Source organism: Orycteropus afer, unplaced genomic scaffold, assembly GCF_000298275.1.
Source record: "Orycteropus afer afer isolate SDZICR_OR568_19922 unplaced genomic scaffold, OryAfe1.0 scaffold00281, whole genome shotgun sequence".
NCBI classification, from domain to species: Eukaryota; Metazoa; Chordata; class Mammalia; order Tubulidentata; family Orycteropodidae; genus Orycteropus; species Orycteropus afer.
This window is the reverse complement of record NW_006921868.1, coordinates 3870425-3889964: the sequence shown is the minus strand read 5'-3', so window position 1 is coordinate 3889964 and position 19540 is coordinate 3870425. Positions and strand designations below refer to the sequence as shown.

Genomic DNA, 19540 nt, shown 5'->3' with positions numbered 1-19540 from the left:
TCTTTATATTGAGATGTAATCCATACTGCAGACTGTATTCTTCAATCTTCATCAGTAAGTGCTTCAAGTCATCCTCACTTTCAGCAAGCAAAGTTGTGTCGTCAGCGTATCGCAGGTTGTTAATGATGCTTCCTCCAACCCTGATGCCATATTCTTCTTCATATAGTTCAGCTCTTAGAGTATTTGCTCAGCATACAGATTGAGTAAGTATGGTAAAAAGGTAACAACCCTCATGCACTCTCTTCTTGATTTTAAACCCTGCAGTGTTTCCTTGTTCTATTCGAATGACAGTCTCCTGGTCTGTGTACAGGTTTCTCATGAGTACAATCAAGTGTTCTGGAATTCCCCTTCTTCTCAATGTTTTCCACAATTTGTTATGATCCACACAATCAAATGCTTTTGCATAGTCTATAAAACACAAGTAAACATCTTTCTGGTATTCTTTGTTTTGAGCTAAGATGCACCTGACATCAGCAATGATACTCCTTGTTCCATGTCCTCTTCTGAATCCAGCCTGCACCTCTGGAAGTTCTGTCAGTATACTGCTGCAACAGTTTTTGAATTATCTTCAGTAAGATTTTACTTGCATGCAATGTTAATGATATTGTTTGATAATTTCCACTTTCTGTGGGATCACCTGTCTTTGGAATAGGCACAAATATGGATCTCTTCCAGTTGGTTGGCTAGGTAGCAGTCCTCCAAATCTCTTTGCATATCCAAGTGAGTGCCTCCAATGGGGCATCTGTTTGTTGAAACATGTCAGTGGGTATTCCATCAATTCCTGGAGCCTTGTTCTTCTCTAATTCCTTCAGTGCAGCTTTGACTTTTTCCTTCAGTACCATTGGTTCTTGATCATATGCCACCTCTTGAAATGGGTAAACATCGAACAGTTCTTTTTGGTACAGTGGCTCTGTGTATTCCTTCCATCTTCTTTTGATGCTTCTTGCATCATTCAATATTTTGCCCATAGAATCTTTCATTATTGCAACTGGAGGCTTAAATTTTTTCTTCAGTTCTTTCAGCTTGAGAAATGCTGAGCGTGTTCTTCCCTTTTGGTTTTCTAACTCCATGTCTTTGTGCATTTCATTATAGTAATTGGCTTTGTCTGCTCGAGCTGGTCTTTAAAATGTTCTGTTCAGCTCTGTTATCTTGTCATTTCTTCCATTTGCTTTAGGTACTCTCCATTCAAGGGCAAGTTTCAGTCTCTTCTGACATCCATTTTGGTCTTCTTTTCTTGTCTTTTTAATGACCTTGTTCCATGTTCTCTTCTGAATCTGGCTTGAATTTCTGATGGCTCCCTGTTAATGTGTTGCCGCAACTGTTTTTGAATTATTTTTAGCAAAATTTTATTTGCGTGTGATACTAATGATATTGTTCAGTAATTTCTGCATTCTGTTGAATCACTTTTCTTTGGACTAAACACAGATATCACTCTCTTCCAGTCAGTTGGCCAGGTATCTGTCTTCCAAATTTTTTGGCATAAACAAATGAACTCTTCCAGCATTGAATCCCACCCCCCCTTTTTTTAATTGTGATTTGGGTGAAAATTTAAAGAGCAAATTCACTTCCCACACAGCAGTTCACATACACTTTGTCTCATGACATTGATTCCAGGTTAACACAGTACAACAGCTCCCCTCCCACTTCCTCCCGATAGTTACCTCTTCCCTTTGTCCGTGCACTTCTGCCCCTCAGCTGTCTCCCTGTGCATAAACAGCCCTTCTTTCTCCCATGATTGTTCTCTCCAAGTAGTGTATCTACCTCGGGTAGATACTCAACTCATATGCCTGTCTTTTGTATGGCTGGAAGCCAGAGGTGTGGGTTCCAATTCCAGACCTGAAGGACAGCTAGGGGCCATAGTCTTAATGGTTCCACCAGGCTCTATCAGACCAGCAAACCTGTTTCCCCTACCTTTTTTTTTTTCCCCATATGATTTTGAATTTTGTTTCAGATCGTTCTCCTTCTCTATCCAGGATTTCCTACATAGATTCCCCCTCCGAGTGGTTGACAGTGGTAGCCAGGCACCATCTAGTTCTTGTGGTCTCACAGTCATATGGTCTGTGGATTGCATGGTGTACCAGTCGCTAGGACTATTTGTTTCTACGAATCTTTGGTTTTCTTCATTCTTCTTTGCTCTGGATGAGGAGAGACCCATTGTTGCATCTAGATGGCTGCTTGCAAGGTTTTAAGATCCCAGTTGCTACTTGGCAAAGTAGGAGGTGGAACAATGTTTTGTGTAGTATGTTATGCCAATTGAGCTTGTTGTTCCTTGCAACTATGGTCCCGAGTTCAACTACTCAGTCTCTCTGGGTAGCTAGCTGTGACCGAGAAGTGACTACAACCTTGTCCCTTGTCAGCTCTACTCTACACCTGGGAATTCTTACAGATAATACAAATACACTTATAGGACCATTGTCTGCCAGCCCTATACATGGTCTTGGGTACACTCCCTGCTTCATAGACATACCTAATAGTTCAGCCTGTCTACCCATCTATCCACCCATATACCCATGTTTGCCTTCACTGACAATGCAGTTGTTGTTGTCATGTGCCGTCGAGTTGGACTTGACTCATAGCGAACCCTCCTTGGGTTTCTGAGGTGGTATCATTACGGAAGTAGATTGCCCTATCTTCCTTCCGAGGAATGGCTGGCTGGTGGGTTTGAACCGCCAGCCTCCTTGTTAGCAGTTAAGTGCCTGAGGCACTACGCTACCAGAGCTCCCGACAGTGCAGTACTGTATGTGCAAAAGGATTCATCTTTGTTGTCTGTACCTCCCACGTACCTCTCTATGTCTTTCTCTTCCTCATTGCCACCATGTTGATCACTCACTTTTGGTACATTGCCCTTCTCTTCACCCAAAGCAATACTTCTCTTTACCTCTCTAGACCCTTGCTTTTTCTTTTTTTTTTTTTTTTGTTTTGCCAATACCTTCAGTGCAGCTTGGGTTTCTTCGTCTAGCATCCATTCTTGATTATATGCTATCTCTGAAATCATTAAATATTGACCAGTTCTTTTTGGTACAGTGACTGTATTCCTTCCATCTTCTTTTGATGCTTTTTGCGTCAGTCAGTATTTTGTCCATAGCATCCTTGAATGGGAGCTCTGGTAGCATAGTGCCTAAGGCACTTGACTGCTAACCAGAAGGCTGGTGGTTCAAACCCACCAGCCACTCTTCGCAAGGAAGGTGGGGCAATCTACTTCCATAACGATACCGCACTGCCTTGGAAACCCAAGGAGAGGTCACTGTGAGTCAGGTCTGACTTGACGGCACGTAACAACAACAACATCCTTCAGTATTGCAATTTGAGGCTTGAATTTTTTTTCTCCAGTTCTTTCAGCTTGAGAAATGCCAAGTATCTTCTTCCCTTTTGTTTTTCTAACTCCAGTTCATTTCATTTTAATACTTTGTCTTCTCCAGACCCTCTTTGAAATTTCTATTCATGTCTTTTCATTTCTTCCATTCTCTTTAATTATTTATCATTCAGTACCAAGTTTCAGAGTCTCTTCTGACATCTATTTTGGTCTTTCCTATCTTCCCTTTCTTAATGACCTTTTGCTTTCTTCATGTATGATAATCCTTGATGTCCTCCCACAACTCATCTGATCTATGGTCATTAGTGTTCAACAACTTAATTGTATTCTTGAGATGGTGTCTAAATTCAGGTGGGATATATTCAAGGCTGTGCTTTGCCTCTCATGGACTTATAATTTTCTTTAATTTCAACTTGAACTTGCTTAAGACAGTTGATGGTCTGTTCTGCAGCTGGCGTCTGGCCTTGTTCTGACTGATGGTATTGAAATTCTCCATTTTCTCTTTCTACAGATATAGTTGGTTTCATTTCTTTCTATTCCATCCCTTTATGTTGTTGGAAAAAGATACTTGCAATGAATAAGTTGTTGGTTTTGCAAAATTCTGTCATGCAATCTCTGGCATCGTTTTTATCACCAATGCCTTGTTTTTGAACTGAGCTGTCTTTGTTTTTAACATTCACATTCCAATCACCATTAATTATCAATGCATCTTGATTGAATGTTTCATCAGTTTTGGACTGTGCAAGTTAGTAAAAATAATACACTTTTTTTTTTTTATTTTTGGCTTTAGTGGTTAGTGTGTAAATTTGAATAATAGTCCTATTTTAACTGATGGTCTTTGCATATAGATATCCTATGGCCTTGTACTCCAGGATAGATTTTCACCTTCTTTTTTCTTTTTTTGATGCTGAATGTGATGCCATTCTGTTCAGTTGTTGTTCCTGCCATAGACCATCCAATTCAGAATGGCCAATACTGGTCCATTGCAGCTCACTGATGCTGAGCATATAGATCTTTGCATTCTGCTTCATTTTTTACAACTTGCTATTTTTCTGTATTCATACATCTTATATTCCCTTTTCCAATTAAGTTTGCAGCTGTTTATTCTTATTTTGACTCATTCTACATCATTAAGGTCAACTCTACTTTGAGGAGACATCTCTTTCCTAACTCGTACCTTGAAAGTTTTCCAACCTGAGTTGCTCATCTTCTGGCACTATATAAGGCAATGTTCCACTGCTATTCATGTTTTTCAGTAGCCAGTTTTTCAGAAGTAGACTGCCACATCCTTTTTCCCAGTCTGTTACAGTCTGGAAGCTCTGCTGAAACCTGCCCACCATGAGTGACCTGTGGTATTTGAAATACCAGTGGCATAGCTTCCAGCATCACCGCAACGTGCAGGCTACTGTGCCATGACAAACTAAGAGACTAAAATGACAGATCATAACATCTAAGCTACTTAAGGAAATGAAAAAGGAAGAAAATGCCTGGATTAGAAAAAGGTAGAGCGTCACTGGAATTAGTAACTAAAAACAAGTTTGGAGTGATATTAGGAAAGAGTATGAGAAAACAGTTGTCAAACGTAAGCCATCAGGGAACATTGAGTAAGATGAAGAAATGAAAAAGATTCATGGGGTTTTGAAACAAGGAGGTGAGCAGCAGCTCCTAGATTGGCAGGAACAGTTTTAGTGGAGTACTGAGGGTAGAACCCAGATTATAGTGGGTTGAAAAGTGAGTGAAGGCAAGGAAGATAGCTTTTTCAGGAGGTCTGACTGTGAAGAAGGGTCTGGGCAATTAGAATTAGGAGGAAGAAAATTAACGTTTGTTTTTTTAAGCAGGTGATTTGGGATTGTGCAGATGTTGATGTTGCCATGAGCAGTAGTGGAGGGTTTCGACACATAAGAAAGAGACAAGACATACCTCAGATAATGCGGGCTCCGTAGGAAAGGGGGATTGCTGCAGATAGGAGGTTGGCTTGTTTCAGTATGGTAGAATGATGGGAAGCAGGCTATGTGTGCAGATGCAAGTGACTTTGTAGGTTTATTGGAAGGAAGTTGACAGGCACTATGGAGTGTTGAAGAATTTGTAGTTAGAACTGGATTTGAATTTTTGTTCTGCCATTTACAGGTGTGTGACAGTAGGTCAGTTAGGGAAACTTAGTTACATCATCTGTATAATGGTACCTAACAGGATTGTATTAATGATTACGTGAGATATGTAAACTGCTAGGGGAGGAATACAGCACTTGTTAGGTGCTCAAAAATGTTAGCTTTTATTACTGAGAGTGCTATCAAATGGCTTTTATTTCGTCATGAAGCTGAATTCTGTAAAGTCATCCACTGGCAGCAGCAATGGGGGAAGGTGGAGAGGTGGTAGAGTCAGGGTCTGAGGAGGAGGATGCAGAAAGTTTGAAAGTTGTTTTGGAAAAGACAGACCCCTTGGTCAGGGAAAGAAAAGAACACTATTAAAGGTTTAGTTGTAGTCAGAGAAAAGGAGTAATGAACATAGTGGTGGTGTGTTCAGCAACCTTTTCACTGAAGACAGTTGTGCACATGAGGCGAAAGTTCAGATCTGTTATGGTACCCTCCTACATTTACTGATTTTGTTTGCCCCTTCTGATTTATTTCATTAGAGGTCTGCTAGTAGTGGGTACTTGAGATTCTTTCAAAGGGAAATAAAGTACACTACAGTCAAATCTTTGTTATGTTTGCTAAGGATGTTAAGGACCTCTGGTGGCACAGTGGTTAAAGCATTCAGCTGCTAACCTAAAGGTCAGCAATTTGAACTCACCAGCCACTCCTTGGGAGAAGGGTGAGGCAATCTGCTTCTGTAAAGATTTACAGTCTTGAAAATCCTATGGGGCAGTTCTGTTTTTTTCCTGTAGGATCACTATCAGTAAGAATCGACTTGATTGCAGTGGGTTTGGGTTTTGTTTTTTGGTAAAGATGTTACTAAAAACTAATATTTACAGTCTTTAAAATTTTGAGTTAGAGTGCATGCCATGATTTTAACCTTTTCATAACTGAATTATTTTCTGCCGTTAGTTTTTGTTGATCCATGTGAAAGTAATGAAAGGCTGAAATCTAGAGGAAACTTTTTTGATAACAATTATGTGGGACACATGTCTCAAGTAGACTCTGGTGGTAGTAGTAGTGGGGTGAAGCCCATTTCTTCAGATTCAGGCAGTTTTACAGGTCCCCACCAGGTGGCAGCATGTAGTGTAACTAGGATAGCACTTCTCAAGAACTTTGAGGGGCTGAAAATACTGGTGGGCGGGAGCTCTGGTGGCATAGTGCCTAAAGCATTTGACTGCTAACCAGAAGGCTGAGTCAGATCCAACTCAACAATGAGTTTGTTTTTTTTTGGATATATGTCCCACAGCTTATGAAAATGTTAAATATCATCACAAGTTAGAGAGGGAACAGTCTACAAGACTACCCTCACTTCTAACACCAGTTGCAAGTTCAGGGGTCCCAAGACCATCCTTAAGTTACAATAATTTGCTACAAGGACGGCAGAACTCACTGAAACTATTATACTCATGGTTATAGTTTACTATAGTTAGAAGAAGAGCTCTGGTAGCATAGTGCCTAAGGCACTTGACTGCTAACCAGAAGGTTGGCAGTTCAAACCCACCAGCCACTCCTCAGAAGGAAGATGGGGCAATCTACTTCCGTAGTGATACTGCCTCGGAAACCCAAGGAGGGGTCGCTGTGAGTCGGGTCCGACTCGACGGCACATACCGACAACAACATAGTTAAAAGAAGAGCTCTGGTAGCATAGTGTCTAAGGCACTTGACTGCTAATTGGAAGGCTGGCGGTTCAAACCCACCAGCCACTCCTCTGAAGGAAGGTTGGGCAATCTACTTCCGTAGTGATGCCACCTTGGAAACCTAAGGAGGGGTCGCTATGAGTCGGGTCTGACTCGACAGCACATAACAACAGCAACATAGTTAAGATACAGATTGAATCAGCCAAGGGAAAAGGCACATAGGGCAGAGTCTAGGAAAGCTCCAAACAGAGCCTCCTGTTGTTCTTTCCTCGTGAGTTGAGGACCGTGTTACTTTTTCGGTATTGTGTGATGATACCCTTGGAGTGTTGCCATCCAAGGAAGTTCACCTGAGCCTTGGAGTGTAGAGTCTTTCTTGGGGCTCCATGGTTGACTGCCCATGTGGCTGACCTCACTCTAGCCCCCTGGATGGTGAGTTTATACCATGTTACTTAAACCCCCCACTATTAATCCCAGTGTTAGACTTTCTGGTGTGGTTCAGTGTCACCAGGTAAACAAAGACACTCCTATTAGGCTTCATATCCCAAGGGTTTAGAGATTGATTCAGAGAGTTTGAGGCAAAGGCCAGACCTCTCTCTGTGCAAGGTTAAATTCTTTACTTCATGGTAGTTAAATTTATTTTTATATTCCATGAGTCTGCAGTGGCTATTTAGTTGAGAGCTTGATTTATTATCTAAAATTGGTAACAACATATAAATGGATACTTAAGAGTTGGTATTACAGACACTGTGGCGTATTGCCTAAGGCATCTGACTGCTAACCAGAAGGCTGATGGTTCAAACCTAGCAGCTACTCCTCAGAAGGAAGAATGGGCAATATGCCGTAGAGATAAACCAAACTCGCTGCTGTCTAGTCATAGCAACCCCCCCCCCCTTGGGTTTCCAAGGTGGTATCTTTACAGAAGTAGATTGCCCCATCTTCCTTCTGAGGAGTGGCTGGTGGGTTTGAACCGCCAGCTTTCTGGTTAGCAGTCACATGCCTTAGGCACTATGCTACCAGAGCCCCTTCCTTAGAGATACTGCCTCGGAAACCCAAGGAGGGGTTGCTGTGAGTCAGGATTGACTTGACAGCAGTGAGTTTAATACTTGGGTAGCTACCTAAGGAGGTTTCACCAAGAAATTACATTAACTAGTCATAGTTCAATATTATAAAACTTAATGTAAATTGATGTAAGTTTTGGAATGGGATGGTTCAGTTCTGTTTCATTAAATTGAACTTTATATTTTCTCTTGTGGAAAAAATTTTATTTAATGAAGTCTTAAGAAATTTTTTTCTTTTTTCTTCCCCAAGCCCTGCAAATGAATATTTTAGCCATAGACTCATGCTTTTTAAAGCACAGAATTATGCATAGTTTCACCCTTTCTCTTACCCTAATGAAAGCATATTTGAATCCAGGTGAGTAAGAGATATTACAGGAATAACCTTGAGTTTGTTTTTAAAAAGATAAATCATTTTCAATCTGTAATAACTATTAGTGTGTGTGTGTGTGTGTGTGTGTATAAAAACAGACAGACTCAGCATATCCTATAACTGCTGGGTGACAGTGACACCATCTTTGAGAACTGTTGCTTTAGAGAATAAATACGCACCTCCTTGGCTTTTCGTACAAATTTCATTTCCTGATTGATACCTATTACAAATTAGATCTCAGCTGGAGAGTGAAATCCCTTAATAAGTCTCATTAAAAACAACTTTAAGTAAGATGATTATAGGCACCACTGGGTATATTTGCATCAAATCATTTTGGGGTGCTTTATGGAAATGCTTCCTGATAGGGAATTCCTAGACTTCATTCACTCTTTCCAGGGATGGCTCTTTTTTAGGAGGTAGGTAGGGGGACAGTGTTGCTATTTATACGTTTTCAAGAGCTATAGACCACAAGACCACGTTTGGCCAGGAGGTACTATCCCCTAAAACATAGTGGATGTTGATGATGTGAGTTCAAAGATTTGGGTTGTTCAAAATGAATGACTTCAGATTTATTACATTTTCTATGTATTCAGAATAGATAACTAAATGAGTGGAAACTGTATTTGCATGTGATTTGTATGTTATGGTTAACATTTAAATTACTTTATGTCTTAAAAATTTTTTGGTGGCCACCTTGGAGTAAACCTCTCAGTCCTAAGACACACAGTGACTTTCCATCTCAGTTTTTGCTTCAACATATAGTAAAGCCTAGGGGGTCATAGTTCAACTAAAAACACCTAACCCATGAATGATATTTGCTTCATGTTTGAACAACAAATGTTTTAACCCACTGTCTTCACTAATATTGTAACTACTGTCTTACAGATTGACTTGATGCAAAACATCACAAAGGCTCCATATTACACAGTATGCGATTTTTGAGGTATGAGCTTTAGAAACTTACCTCTCATGTGGCATGTACATCAGTAGGCTTTAACTTCAGTTTGATAATTTTGGGAAAATTTATGCATTTCTTTTTTTTCTCCCTTTACATAGTATTTTTAGAATTTTAAAGGGGCTGTGGATGTATTTTTGGATCCTTGCTAGGATCCTTAGCCTTAACAGATACATTTTCTCTTTTCACTAAATTGAGACGCTAATTCTGGTAGATGATAGCTTTTTCAGTCCTTAAAGCTAGTACTATTTTATGCTTGCTTCTTGAGTTCAAATCTGCATTTTCTATTTTGTGCCTTTGATTGCCTTTTAAGTAGGTATTACTGTTCTTTAATAGTTTTCTCTTGGACTGGGGTGATTTTTTTGTTGGTGCTAACAGCCTAACATTGATTTTTGCTTTTTCTTGAGATTTAAACCGTCTAGATATTATGAAAAAATGAGGCTCAGTATACTTATAATCTGAATTCTTAATGGAAATGCTTTGATCAATTTGTATTAAAAGAACTTGGCAACAAGGGAGTTTTTAGGCAGTTCTGAGACAGTAGTACTATCTGAGTTTATCTGTTACATTTTTTAAAACCTAAATTCTGGGGAAAGAAATCTCAGTGTTCATAATTCATCAGATTTTAAAACCTGTATTTCTAACAAATTGGGAAGTCACTCTTCTCACCTCCAACCCTCCCCAGTTTAGTTTTAAATCGAAAGCTTTCTAGTTAGAAATAGATTTGTTGGTAGCAGTGGATTACTTAATTTCTTCATCCAAGAACTTAAAATCAGCTGCTATAAATTGAGTGTAAAAACTCGTTTTGATTATATTCATACCCACAGTAACAGCTTCATTGTGCATTGCACATTAATTGTCTATTAGCCTGGAAATCTTGAGTTCATTTTATAGATAGTTTATGGTCGTAATAGCTTCGTACCTTCTTAGCTAAGTATTTCTTAATAATTCAGTAACTTACTAAGCCTTACAACAATCTTAACATGTAAGATAGATATCCCTATTTTATGCAAAAGACAACCAGGGCTCAGAGATTAAGTGCTTTTCAGTGATGAAGCTGGGATTTGAGCCCAGATCTTTTTTGTATCCTGTATTTTCTGCTGCCTTATGTTTACTACTGGTAGCATAGTGCCTAATGCATTTGACTGCTAACCAGAAGGATGGCAATTCCATTCCACCAGCCACTCCTCAAAAAGGAGATTGCCCAATCTCCTTCCATAGTAATACTGCCTCGGAAACCCAAGGAGGATCCTACTCTACGGCAGTGAGTTTGGTGGTTGGGTTGTTTTTTCTTTTTTTTTGTATGTTTACTATTACGTCCCAAAAAATGATACAAATATTTTAACTATTAATAGTAAAGTTAATACGTGATACATAAGCATAATGAAAATAGGAAGTGAAGGCATATTTAAATACTGGTAGACTTCAGTTATCTTCCCCTATTGTTTTAGAATTAGTCATATGTTTATTTTATTCATTCATTTACTTACAGCCTACTTCTGTCGGTTGTGTTACATGCTGTACATACAGACAAGTTCAGAAACCCAGAAAACCTCCTAAAGCTTTCATTTTATTTTTAATTCTCTTTCAGAAACTAAATGGTGTGTTAGGGTTTATTGTAGACACATATTTAATGTGATGTTTTTAGATATATGGGGAATATCTAATTCTAGTAAGAAAGGAAAATTCTCATGTTTCATTTAGGGTTAAAGATATTTAAAAAGAAAACTTCTCATTATCCATTTAGGGTTAAGTATTTAAACAATACTTAAATAGGTTGTGGACTACAACCTTAGTATATTTAGAAATATCTTCATAATTTTTTTTCTGGAAATTCCATAGACTTTATTTTTCCGTATGTTGAAAGTACTGACACTTGTGTATCAGTAAGTGAACCCAGGATATTTAAAGGAGATACTCCATTGTGAAGCTGTAGTTGTTTTAGTATGCTCCGGGGAGTGCATTTTGTTATCAAGGTTCAGGTTGAGACCTTTTAGTAGTAATACAGATTTGAACCAGTTATGTATCCAAGTTTAATTGGACCAGTTGTCTCTATTCTGTATTAGCAGTGGTTGTAGTCAGTATAGACCAAGGTGTCGAGTGAGCCTTTGCAAAGTTTCCTGTTTAGTATTTTTGTTGGTGGGGGCAAGAATGAGAAACTCTAAATAAAACACCATTGTCTTTTTTAAACACGGCGGGGAAAGAGCATGGGAGTTGAGAATAACTCTTCTGCTCTTGCCAGTGTCCTAAACTCTCCAAGTGATTATGAGTTCAGAAAATGTTTTTAGGAGTAAATATAATAGAAGTATTTCTTTTCAGGAGAAATTTTTGTAGGAGAGGAATTTATTTGTACTTTCCACATGCTGCCACAGAATCTCCAGTATTAACTTATTTCTTGATAGCTTATGTTTGATAGAAGAATTAAGACTCATGAGAAATTATGTAGCTCAATTCACTATTTTACTGATGTGGAAATTAAGGCAGAGATTGGATAAGAACAGTTACTTAGAAAGGACTCTGATTTTGTTGTTTAATAATGTCCAGGTATCAAGTATTATTTTAAATAATACTTAACTGTTAAATAGGTTGTGGACTATAGCCTTAAGAATCAGCTTTATTGGATTCCTAGTACTTTTATTTTCTTAAAACTTTATTCCTCTCTTGTAATTTTGGTTGATATTCTTTAAAGTTAGGCATCTTCAGTGAGGTCTTCAGTACTGCCGTACATAAAAATAATCTTATTTTGCAGCTAATGTGTTCTTATATCCTGTTGTCTTGCTTTAAAACATATCAGTTATTTTTCTCCCAAATAATGAAGTTAAGAATTCAGGTGAGATTGTAGGGTACATTACCATGAGGCAGTACTTTTAGACTAATTTGCTCCTGCCTAATACGCTGCCAGTGGTTTTTATTTTTATTATTTTTTTTATGCCTGGGAACACTGAAAACTTTCTACTGATTAACCCTCTTCTGGGGGAAGAGATTCAGAGGAATTACTTTTTTTTTTTTTTTTTAATTATGTGGAGATAATCCTGAGTAAGGGTGACCAGCCATCCTGACTTGTGTGGGACTGAGGTGGTTTCCAGGATGCAGAACTTTCAATTTTAAAATTGGGGCTGTCCAGGGCAGAGATGTCTGGGACTGAGGGAGTTGAGTTCCTAAGGCACAGGACTTGCTGTCCTGAAACCTGGAAGTCCTGAGCAAACTAGGATGAATCAGTCACCCTAATCCTGGTGGTCATTCGTAGATCTAAATGGGTTGTCAGATTGGTAGAAGAGGCTCAAGAGCTGGCATTTTCATCCATTGACTAGACATTGGAGTGCTTATTTATAATAATAATGGTAAAAATATAATAGTAATGGTTAAAAATCTTAATTAAAAAAGAAAAGGTGGAGAGAGAAGCTTATGTAAAAGAAAGATGTTTGATTTGGGCTATTTAAAGTTCTAATCTTATACTTTTCTCTCTTTACAGAAGTGATAGTGCATCAGCTGACGCAGACAATTTGAAATATTCTTCATCCAGAGATAGGGGTGGTTCTTCCTCTTATGGACTGCAGTCTTCAAATTCAGCTGTGGTGTCTCGGCAAAGGCACGATGATACCAGAGTCCATGCTGACATACAGAATGACGAAAAGGGTACTTACTGTCCTTATCGCTGAAAGCATTTAGAAAACGTCTGCCTCCCTCTCTTCTTTCCTTTTCTCTCCCTTCTCCCCTTCTTCCTTCCCTCCTTTTCTTTCTCCCTCTTCTTTCTTCTTGTCTTTCTGACAATTAATATTTAAAATAGAAATACCAAATACAGTGTTATTCTTGAAACTTCATAAATTATCCCTGTGTGTCTTTAAAAGAATTTTTTTACCTCACACACTTAAAATGCAGTTTCTTTGCTAAAAACAAACAAACAAAAAAGTACTACTGTTAAGACTGAAATCTCTCTTGGCTACAGTATTTCCTCTAGCACTCTTAACAAGTTTTAAACAAACCTCAAATTCTGACGTAATTTAGTTTTTATTTTTCTGCTTATCTTCCAGTTAAGGTACACATAAATCAAAATGATTTCAAGGCAGGCGGTACAGGGAATTAGGTAATAAGATCCAGAACTGTCAGAAATTGATTAAAATTAAGATAATGTTACTGTTTTTAGGTGGCTACAGTGTCAATGGAGGATCTGGGGAAAATACTTATGGTCGGAAGTCGTTGGGGCAAGAGCTGAGGGTTAACAATGTGACCAGCCCTGAGTTCACCAGTGTTCAGCATGGCAGTCGTGCATTAGCCAGCAAAGACATGAGGAAATCACAGGGTAAGTTTGAGAAAACTGGAGAACCAATCACATTCTCCTCTATAAAGACACCTCTTTTCCTGGATGCCTCCCTTTTTACTAATGTCCTGAACATGAATGAATGAATGAGTTCACTGTGGTTTAAAAACACAAGATAACTTGTTTGCATTTTTTTTCTTGGGACCTGTTTCTTAGAGCAATTTCCCACAGAAAGGTTTGAATACTTCTTAAGAGAGAGTTCTCTTACAGTAAGATTAGAAGACTGAAGAAGATTTTAAAGAAAAGTGTCCTTGCTTTTTATGAGTCAGTGGTATATAAGGAGAGAGAAGGGTCTACATGGAGTGAGGCCTTTTCTAAAATTAAATGCACCAATACTGCTTTCTTCCTTACAAACGCTAGCCTCACTGTATATATAAAGTACCTTGAAAATTTTGTAGATTAGAGGTAATAATTTTTTTTCTAAAGAAAATTTTATTGGTAAAGTTTAGAATAGTTGTTGGATATAATTACTCTTTTGACATTTAGTTTATGAACATTTTTTTTCCATTGTCTGTGGTTACTTTTGTGCCTGTAACTTTTTTTTCCTCCTTTTTTTTTTTTTTTTTTAAATTGTGATTTGGGTGAAGGTTTACAGGACAAATTTACTTTCCATACAGCGGTTCACGTATACTTTGTCTCATGACATTGACTGCAGTTTACCACAATGCAACAGCTCCCCTCCCACTTCTTTCCCATAGTTACCTCTTCCCTGTGTCCATCCCTCCATGTACTCCTGCCCCCTGTGCCTGTAACTTTTGTTTTTTATTTTTGCATCCTGCATTAACTTTTAAACAACCAGTATCTTTTGGACAAGTATCCAGAAGTGGAATGACTAAGTCAAAGACTACTGTTTCTTAGTAGTGTTTGAATTCGTAGATATATGGTGTGATGAGAAGCTAGACAGTGACTCTGAAGCTAATGTAGTCCGATTCCTTTCCCTTACAAGTTCAGAATTACACAGTGTGTTAATGGCACAGTGGTAAACAGAGCTTAGGTTTACTGACAGGTAACCTAATGACATTTTCAGGAATTATCCTTACTGAAATGCTCTATGGGGCAAGGAGTTGCAGGAATCCTGTTTTTTCTCACAGATGTTGTAAATTATCTTATCAGTCTTTTCATACTTTAAGAGAAATGAAACTGTCAGACCCTTTGATGTGGTTTGTTGTTAGAATATATTAGCTAATTACAGTACACAGAACAGCTGTTAAAAATTTAGTACTTGAGTGCATCTTTATTAATAACGTGCAACATTATTTGCACATTCATGCTCATTCTTGTTAAAAAATAGAGGGAAGAGAAATTCTGCTTTGTCATTTTCTTAGTGGGGGATGCCTTGTGCATGATAGGTGGTGATGAGATATTTGTTGAACTCTGTGTGATTGCAGTTCACCAGAATTTTGTCCTTGTGAAATGATGATGTGAACAAGAGGCTCCCCTCCAGTGGGATTCCTCTATGAGAAATGGAAGCATATACTCCTTTTCTATCTCATTCGGACTCTATCCCTACCTTGTAGGAGTTTTTACCTACACTCAGGCCCTTGGTTGTTGAAAGCAGTTTGGAACAGACCTGAAGATAATAGTTTCTGAGCCTTTCTTTCTCTCTTACTTGGTATTCCATTTGCTTAGACTTATGCATTCATGCAGCACATCTTTTTTGAGTGTAATCTATGTGATAGGCACTCTCCTGGGGCTTGGAGTATATCCTGATAAGCAAGAGAGTGGTGGTTTTTGTCATTAGGTGCCTTTAAGTCGATTCCAACTCATAGCAACCCTCTGTACGTACTTCAGGTCCTCTTCACTTTTGGCAAGGAAAGTTGTGTCATCTGCGTATCACAGGTTGTTGGTGAGTCTTCTTCCAGTCCTTATACCACATTCTTCTTCATATAGTCCAGCGTCTCAGATTATTTGCTCAGTATGGATTGAATAATTACGGTAAAAGGATACAACCCTGACACATACTCTTCCTGAATTTAAACCATGTAGCATCCCCCTTTGTTCTGTTCATGTGACTGCCTCTTGGTCTAACATGGGTTCTTCATGAACACAATGACGTTTTCTGGAATTCCCATTCCTTTCATTGTTACCTATAATTTGTATCCACACTGTTGAATGTCTTTGCATAGTCAATAAAACACAAATAAACATCTTTCTGGTGTTCTCTGTATTCAGCCAAAATTCATCTGACATTAGCAGTGATATCCCTCTTTCCCTGTCATCTTCTGAACCTGACTTGAATTTCTGGCAGTTCCCTATGTATTGTTGCGGCCATTTTTGAATGATTTTCCTCAGTTTGACTTGTGTTTGATGTTAATGATACCGTTCAATAATTTCTGCATTTAAAAAAAAAAAAAGAGTGGTAATATCAGCATTCACTGATCTTTTATTGTCCAGTGGACTAAGTTATTTGGTATACTTTAGAATATTTGGGCTATAATGTTTCTATACTTATTTATACCCCATGGACAATAAAATGTTTCTATTTACAGAGCGATCGATGTCTTATTCTGATGAGTCTCGACTGTCGAATCTTCTTCGGAGGATTACCCGGGAAGATGACAGAGACCGAAGACTGGCTACTGTAAAGCAGTTAAAAGAATTTATTCAGCAACCAGAAAATAAGCTGGTAAGTTTGATAAGTTTGGAAAGGTATCTGTCTTTGTCCATTGTTGGATCCACATTGGTGCCTGTGCCTTCTGTAGTAATGTGCTATTAATTCTTAGCACATTTTATCCTATGGATAATCCTATTCTCCTCAGAATTTTTTTCTTTCCTGTGTTCTAAGACAGAACACCTCTTTGTTTTTCATTTGTGAAATGGGGACTCAGGCGTACATATTTTGCTCATGTGTAAGTTTGCTCTGGTGGCCAGGGCTTAAGAAAATGCAAAAGCCCTTTAAAAAAAAAAAAAAAGTGACAAAGTATAGGAGCAATTACAGCTTTCTCTCCACCCCAAGTTACTCTTCTAATGAGTGATAAATTAAGAACTTGACATGCAACAGGAAAAAATTAATGAGAATGCTTGTAGCATTTGGGTCGAAGCAAGTCAAACCACCCCCCCTCCAATTTTATTTTGAAAATTTTTGGATAAATAAAAAGGTGAAAGAATTTTACATTGAGCAACTATAACCATCTAAATTCTTTCATTAATATTTGTTTTTTTACGTATCTCTTCATATATCATTTTTTTTTAAATTTTTAATGAATTTCAAAATAAATAGAGCATGGTTTTTGAGTTAAATTTTTTTAATTGATGCTCATAGCTCTATGTTTCCTATGGGTGAATTTCTTTCGTAGTGTACTAGGAAACTTAATGACATTTCTTGATACATGCCAGTCTGGGACTGGGAATGTAATGGGAAGTAAGGTTGCTATCCATTTATAATTCAGAGAGATTGCCAAGTTAAAAAAAAAAAAAAAAAAACAGTGCTATTCTTGAAAGTATAAGAATTTGAAATTTTTATAAATGTGTTTTTTTTAAGGTACTAGTTAAACAATTGGATAATATCTTGTCTGCTGTGCATGATGTGCTTAATGAAAGGTAAGTAACTAATAATGGTTACATTTGAATGACTTTTTAAAAAATACTTCTAGAAGTGATTAAGAAATAGTCACAAGAAGATAAACCCATTGGCTTCATTTTGTGTTGCTCTGGGTCCTCTTGTCATAGTTGTATGTGTTACAGTATTTGTGTTAATTGTCATTGAATCCAAATCTAATCCACTTCAAAGAGAATGACAAACCCCTCCCCCAACACACAAACACACACCTAACAGACACTTTTTTGTCAGCCCGTCTGCATAATGGAGCGCTGGCTTATAGAACAGCATAAACTCCTGATGTAGGCATGAATGAATGCAATAAGTATGTAAACTGGAGAATTTTGAAACTGCTTAAGGAAGGAATAGAAAATAGAAGTGAAAGGGACTTTTCCTTCTTTGGGCAAGAGTGGATTCAAACTGTCTGTTCTCACTGATTATCTGGGGTTCTCCAAAGGTACGCAGTCATTTCTTCCTATAAGAATTCCCAAAGATTACAGAGTTGGAAAGCCCCCAGAACTCATCCAGTACGTACCTAACCTTACTACCTTTTCATGGTTTCATTTAATATAGTTACTTATTAATGTTATGTTAAAATCAGTGTTGTTATCCCTGTAAGTCCATGGTATTTCACCATTAATGTTTCCTATTTTACTGTTCTTACTATTGAACATTATATAGAATGTTATTTATAGTATTTTTTATCTGCTAATTTACTCTGCTATCCTTTTCTGTGAACCACTTAATGTAGCTTGAGATGGAATTTGAAGCCAGAATTTAAGCATCTCTGGGCCGTTCTTGACTGTTTGCAGATCATTAATTTTTGTAAAAGAAAATCTATGATGTCTGACGAAGGTACTGTTAGGCACTGCAGGATAGAGAGGATACAGTGTTTTGAGTGGATACAATTTTTGCCTTTGTATAGTTTGAATAGAAATTAAAAAAAAAATGATTTAAGACTTTCTTTTGTGAGATGTGTCATTCTTGCCATCCTTGAAAGCATAAACCTCTTTTGTATGTTTTGTTTGCATTTAAATAATCACAGTAGCAAATTGCTTCAGGAGTTGAGACAGGAGGGAGCTTGCTGTCTTGGCCTTCTTTGTGCTTCTCTGAGCTATGAGGCTGAGAAGATCTTCAAATGGATTTTTAGCAAATTTAGCTCATCTGCAAAAGATGAAGTTAAACTCCTCTACTTATGTGCCACCTACAAAGCACTAGAGACTGTAGGAGAAAAGAAAGCCTTCTCATCTGTAATGCAGGTAAGAATGGGGAAAACGATGAGGATGTGCTTGGGAAGAAAATTGTTCTTCAGCATGTCCTTAGGTGAGTTTGATGAAAGGGAATTTAAAATGGAAGTTTACTGATAGTAAATATCATGTCAATAAAATTTCTCTCCCTGAACTGAAGTAAAAGATGCACATTAAAGGTAGATTTAAAACACGTTTTTTTTTTTTGGCTTTGACTTTGGCTTTTTAGCACCTTTCTCTTGAAGTTCCTTAGTGCTAGAATCATTTGCAGATTTGGAAATAGGAATTCCTCTTGGAGTTGCCTGTTCCAAGCTGATGGACAGGAGGCGTCATGTTTTTTGAAGCAGACAAAAACTAAATATCACTACTCATTATATGCCTTTTTAGGTTTGATAACATGTCAAAAATTCTTTCTCCAAGTGCTGTACAATTGTGTAAATCAATATTAGCCTCCTTAGTACTATTTCACTTTTTTGTGCGTCTGAGTTAAATACTGCATTAAATGATTACTAAATAATTCACTAAAAAGCATTCCTCTTTTAAGTTTTCTGTAAGATTATAAGTAGTTTCGTTGCAGTAATGTCAGGATATCCTTTTACCATACTTATTCAATCTGTATGCTGAGCAAATAATCTGAGAAGCTGAGCTATATAAAGAAAAACATAGGTATCATAATTGGAGGAAGAACCGTTAACAATCTGTGATTATACAGATGACACAACCTAGCTTGTTGAAAGTGAAGATGACTTGAAGCTCTTACTGATGAAGGTCAAAGACTGCAGTCTTCAGTATTGATTACACCTCAACATAAAGAAGACAAAATTCCTCACAACAGGGCCAATAAACAGTGTTATGATAAATGAAGAATAGATTGAAATTGTCAAGAATTTAACTTTACTTGGATCCACAATCAGTGCCCACAGACGCAGCAGTCAAGAAATCAAATGATGTATTGAAATAGGCAAATGT

At 37.7% G+C, this 19540-nt stretch overlaps 1 protein-coding gene across 1 annotated transcript in view; it reads left to right on the top strand.

Moving 5' to 3' along the window:
* SMG1 (SMG1 nonsense mediated mRNA decay associated PI3K related kinase) overlaps positions 1 to 19540 on the top strand; it is a 144551-nt gene that overhangs the window by 35148 nt on the left and 89863 nt on the right. Inside the window, exons 2-6 of the mRNA XM_007950585.1 lie at positions 12941 to 13104; positions 13613 to 13768; positions 16276 to 16412; positions 17268 to 17326; positions 18370 to 18583. Of these exons, the coding sequence (XP_007948776.1) occupies positions 12941 to 13104; positions 13613 to 13768; positions 16276 to 16412; positions 17268 to 17326; positions 18370 to 18583 (730 nt within the window). The remainder of the gene's footprint in view (positions 1 to 12940; positions 13105 to 13612; positions 13769 to 16275; positions 16413 to 17267; positions 17327 to 18369; positions 18584 to 19540) is intronic.